This window comes from Sesamum indicum, linkage group LG13 (assembly GCF_000512975.1).
Source record: "Sesamum indicum cultivar Zhongzhi No. 13 linkage group LG13, S_indicum_v1.0, whole genome shotgun sequence".
NCBI classification, from domain to species: Eukaryota; Viridiplantae; Streptophyta; class Magnoliopsida; order Lamiales; family Pedaliaceae; genus Sesamum; species Sesamum indicum.
Genome location: NC_026157.1, coordinates 3,688,598 through 3,693,212, shown reverse-complemented (window position 1 = coordinate 3,693,212; position 4,615 = coordinate 3,688,598). Strand labels below are relative to the sequence as shown.

Here is a 4,615-nt window from a genome sequence, read left to right as displayed (position 1 = left end):
ATAGTGTGGGTGGTTTGGTGTAAGAAAACAACAGAAAAACCTCTAAAGGGAAGAATGGAAATGGAACAAAGGAAACTCACCTTTAAAGTGTCACAAGTTCAGCCTATCCACTTTGGTCTTGTTTGCAACACATTTAATCTGGTATGCATGTAAATTTTACTATTAGTCTTTTGGTACATCAGTCAATTAGTTTCCACCAGAATGGCTCCTTGGACTGGAAAAATTACCCACTTATGATTCTACCTTAACAATAACCTAGTCCAACAAACTGAAAACCCAACTATGAGGAATATCACATTACCCACATAAGATCCCTAGTCTTCCCAAATCTCAGAACCCTAATTCTTCAAGTCCTCGGGTTTCTCTAAATTGAATTCTACCGTAATCATCTTGGGGAATTGATAAAGAACTATCAACCAGCATTATCATTACATTGTGGATAGTATAGTAGATGTCCTAGTCCAAGTTATAGTGCAAAAAAGGACTGAGCTTCTGGGTTGTCATCCACCCACAAAGTTCCCAAGCTAGCCTCCTTCCAACAAGAGCACGCTCAAAGAGGATCCAAGTTTCAAGCCTGTGAGGGTTTACTGTTCAATTTTCTTCAAGAAACTAGGTAATTTATGTTACAGAGCATGAACTAAGGTAAATGAGTCGCAAGTTTCTTTATGCAAAATTTGGGTCATGTACAAAGGGCTTGGATTGCAAGAGCAAAGATCCTGAAGTAAATGCAGCTTAAGTAATAATAATTAGGGTTTCTTTATTACTTAAAATCTCTAATAAGTGAACGCTGACTAAGAGTTTCATGTAAATCCTAAATATTTATCCTCCATATCGTTATGGTGGAAGATTGAACAGCAGATCTACAGTAATCAAACAATAACGGCTTTATTATCATTTCTGTAAGATAAAGGGGCATAAAAAAATTCAAAACTGTAAACCAGATGCTACTTTGTACTAGGAAATCAATGTTTAGGCTCCAAGATAAGTAAATCATGTCTATAAAGTTTATTGAAGACAAAATAAAGGGAAGAGAAGTTAAGAAAAGAGACTCAAAAGCATTATACTCACTTCTAAGGCTTTTTCTGCCTCTCGTTCTATCCAAATAATAGCATGATCCGAGGTAGCATTGCATGATAAGACAATATGCTCAAATCTTCCATCCACAGGAATAGCTGTTCTAATCTCTGGAGGAAACCTTCCACATCTATTTGTGACAACCAGAGAATTGAATTTCTTGTGACACGTGAAAGAGATTAACTATTACAAAATATATTAAAGCACAGTGTTTGTTAGCATCATGTCATACATTTTTATACAAAAGTATAAAGCACTTGGTCATGATGGCGATAGATAGTGCCAGAGGCTAATTTTCTCAATGTTTTTTAAGTAAATGAGGAGATATGGCAGGTGCTTTGTGCATGACAATCATTTGAAAGATAAATGAGGAGATATGGCACTGTATTAAGTTGCATTATAAGTGGGCTTTCAGCCTTCAGGATGCACATATTATAAAAAAAAGGATCCAACAACACATACGAATCTGTGACAAGCCTCTTAAAATGAATTCCACTCAAGTAGAAGCCAGAGCCTTTTGTGGGTTCAATGAAGTTAGGAACAGGTTGAACTACATAGAACCTAGCATAAATGTATTAACAACGGCGACTTATTTATATACTAATAATTGTGGCACACTCAATGTGTGTGCAAAATGGATAGGAATTCACATAATACTTATATAAGTATATAATATTAATTAGATTGAATAAATGTAACTTATTTTATATAAATAACGTGTTACTGTTTTTTTTTCAAACTTAAATTAATGAAAATTGTAATTATTATGAGTTGGTTCCTATGTATTTACCAAAAGGAGAGAAAAATATAATACAATAGGGAGGTGAGAGAACAAAAAAGAAAAAATACGAGAGAAGGGAAAAATTACTTATTATTTTTCTTTTCATATAAGGTTAATTTGGTCCGTACACAGAGCACGGTGTGGTGGGTACTCTACATCCTGCAACGTAAATGGTATAGACTAGCGGTCGGAGCACATTCAATGTTTGTTCATACTCGAAATTTTATTATACTTGTGTAACTATTGAAAAAAGAAAAGCAATATCAAATGAAAAGGTGATTGAATTTGATAAATTGGATTTAACTGAAATGGGTATAAACAAAATTTATTCATAAACCTGATTGTATAAAGTGATGGTTATATTATGGAAGAAATAAATATAATTGAGGGCATTCCAGTCCATGCAAATTATGCCAACCAAGGTCGTTACTATGGGGATCAACCCTTCAATAAATATTATAAATAGATATGTGCATATAGAAAATATAGGGGAACTGGTTTTACTGAGCACAATGTGTATGGCCTAATAAACCTTATATGAAAAAAATGATAAGGAACTTCTTCCCTTCTCCCCATCCTGCAACCTAAATTGTATACACTAGCGGATGGAGCACATTCAATGCGTGTTCATACTCTAAATTTTTATTTTATTTACGTAATTAGATGGAAAAAAAATAAGCAATGTAAAGTGAAAAAACTGATTAAATTTGACAAAATGGATTAAGTTAAACATGTATAAACAAAAATTTATTGATAAACCTAATTGGATAAAGTGATGACTATTTTACGGAAGAAATAAATATATTTGAGGGCAATTTAGTCCATGCACGTCATACCAACGAAGGTTGTTACTATGGGGATCAACCCTTTAAAAAATAGTATAAATAGATAACTGCATATGGAAAATATGGGGGGACTGGTTGCAGGGGTTTATTATCTGCAGACAACTTATTTCATTTATCCTGTACAGTCATTGGGGAGAACATAGTTTATATCCTGGACTGAGTTATTGGATATCAACATGAAACTTAGGAACAATTACACCAAAGCAATACACGTTACCATGATGAGAAAGTATTTTCACTAATTTTGATCTGATTTTATTATACCATGTAATGAAAAGAATTTGAGCTGTGGAGACATGGTCAAGTTAAATCTCTGGCCTTGAAACCAATTGCGAAACAATCTTTACAAGTTTTTGATGCAATTTTACCTGCAAAATTTTCTTTCCACGATGTGGTATACCCGACCAGGTGCATATAGTCTTCTTGGATCTCTGAGCTTTCTACCTTCAGGTATGAATGTATCCCTCAGGCAGACGAGAAACAATAAGCAGGGCAAACTGTCCAATGCAATTGGGACTGGTTTAAATGGTGGTAAAGACTCGTCTATTTAAGAGCCAAAACTTAAAAAAACATGGTATTGCGAAAGCTTCATATAGCCTCCAAGTATCATCGGCTAATAAAAACTAACCAGAAGATGGACTTGAAAATGTCTTCCAATGGAGTCGGAGTTCTGGGCAAGAAATCATCCTGAACAATGCAAGTTACAGGAGCATCATTAGTTAAAGATGTTCAATTATTTTCAACAATATACTATGCACCAAAAAAGGTGGAAGATGAATTTACAAATTCATTTACTTCTTCACAATGGGGCTCTTATTGGCATTCAGAACAGAATTTACACTGGAGAAATGCAAACATACAGTGCCCCAATCTCAGTCAAGGGGGCTAGTTGTGAAAGAATCTTATTTTGGGATGCTTCACATTCTTATAACCATGTCATTCCAATTTACATCCTCCACGTAAGACACAATATGATTTCCTCCTTTCTTCTGGGGTGAATTACACTGATAAGACTTCAAGCATTATCTCATTTCAGTCTCTCACGTCTCATTATATAAAATTTGTCCATCATATCTAATAGATTATCTCTTCCCATGGCTCATATTGAGACAAGTTTCAAGCATGAAATGACCCCGGTTATACGCATTTTGGAGAAAATCAGTATAAACTTCATCTTTTGCATGATAAATTTAAGTTTTTCCCAACTCAAGTGGGAAAATATGGTAGGACCAAGTGACTACTTCTCATCCCATGGCACTGTTATCCATGGTTGATTCTATACAGCATAACCAAAGCAGAACTCGGCAATAATGACAGGAAGACAAATATTGAACCATCAGTACAGTGGCAAGATGGAAACTTAGCAGAATGTTTCCCAGCTGCAAAAATATGGAATGTAATTTGCCGCCCGAGCAGAAGGGAGGGCTTTGAGATTTCCCAAACTTTGGCCTGAGAATATTGTTCCACATAAGGCGCTAAGAATTAGAGTTCTGGTTTTCTCTTTCTTCTTTTTACCCGATATGGTTTGATCCGCCATAAAACAAGACCGTGGTGGCGAAAATAGCATATAAAATGTTCAAATCATTCAGCATCAACTTCCCTCAATAAATGTAACAGACTATCAAATAACCGATTTAGTCACAAAAAATTAAAGGCAAGGATAAACTAAAAACCACTCACCTGCAACACAACGGAATGTATAATATCAGCATACTTCACGGCCAAGTTCAGAGACATACAACGAGCCGGCGCCACAGCGTAACACCTCACCAAATTCCTCGGAATACCCCCTAATTTATTCCCATGGTTTGCCACAATCACACTCAATAGAGATGCAACCCCTGACCCCAAAGAATGCCCAGCAAAGACCATCTTGTACTCCCTTCCATTCTCCTCCCACAGTCTTTTCAAGGTT

The 4,615-nt window shown here is 35.5% G+C and overlaps 1 protein-coding gene across 1 annotated transcript in view; it reads right to left on the bottom strand.

Annotated features, from left to right (window-relative positions):
• LOC105176363 overlaps positions 1-4,609 on the bottom strand; it is a 5,619-nt gene extending 1,010 nt beyond the window's left edge. Inside the window, exons 1-4 of the mRNA XM_011099141.2 lie at positions 4,381-4,609; positions 3,329-3,387; positions 3,069-3,197; positions 1,069-1,204 (exon numbers count right to left, since the gene is read on the bottom strand). Coding sequence (XP_011097443.2) covers positions 1,069-1,204; positions 3,069-3,197; positions 3,329-3,387; positions 4,381-4,572 — 516 coding nt within the window. The 5' untranslated portion in view covers positions 4,573-4,609. The remainder of the gene's footprint in view (positions 1-1,068; positions 1,205-3,068; positions 3,198-3,328; positions 3,388-4,380) is intronic.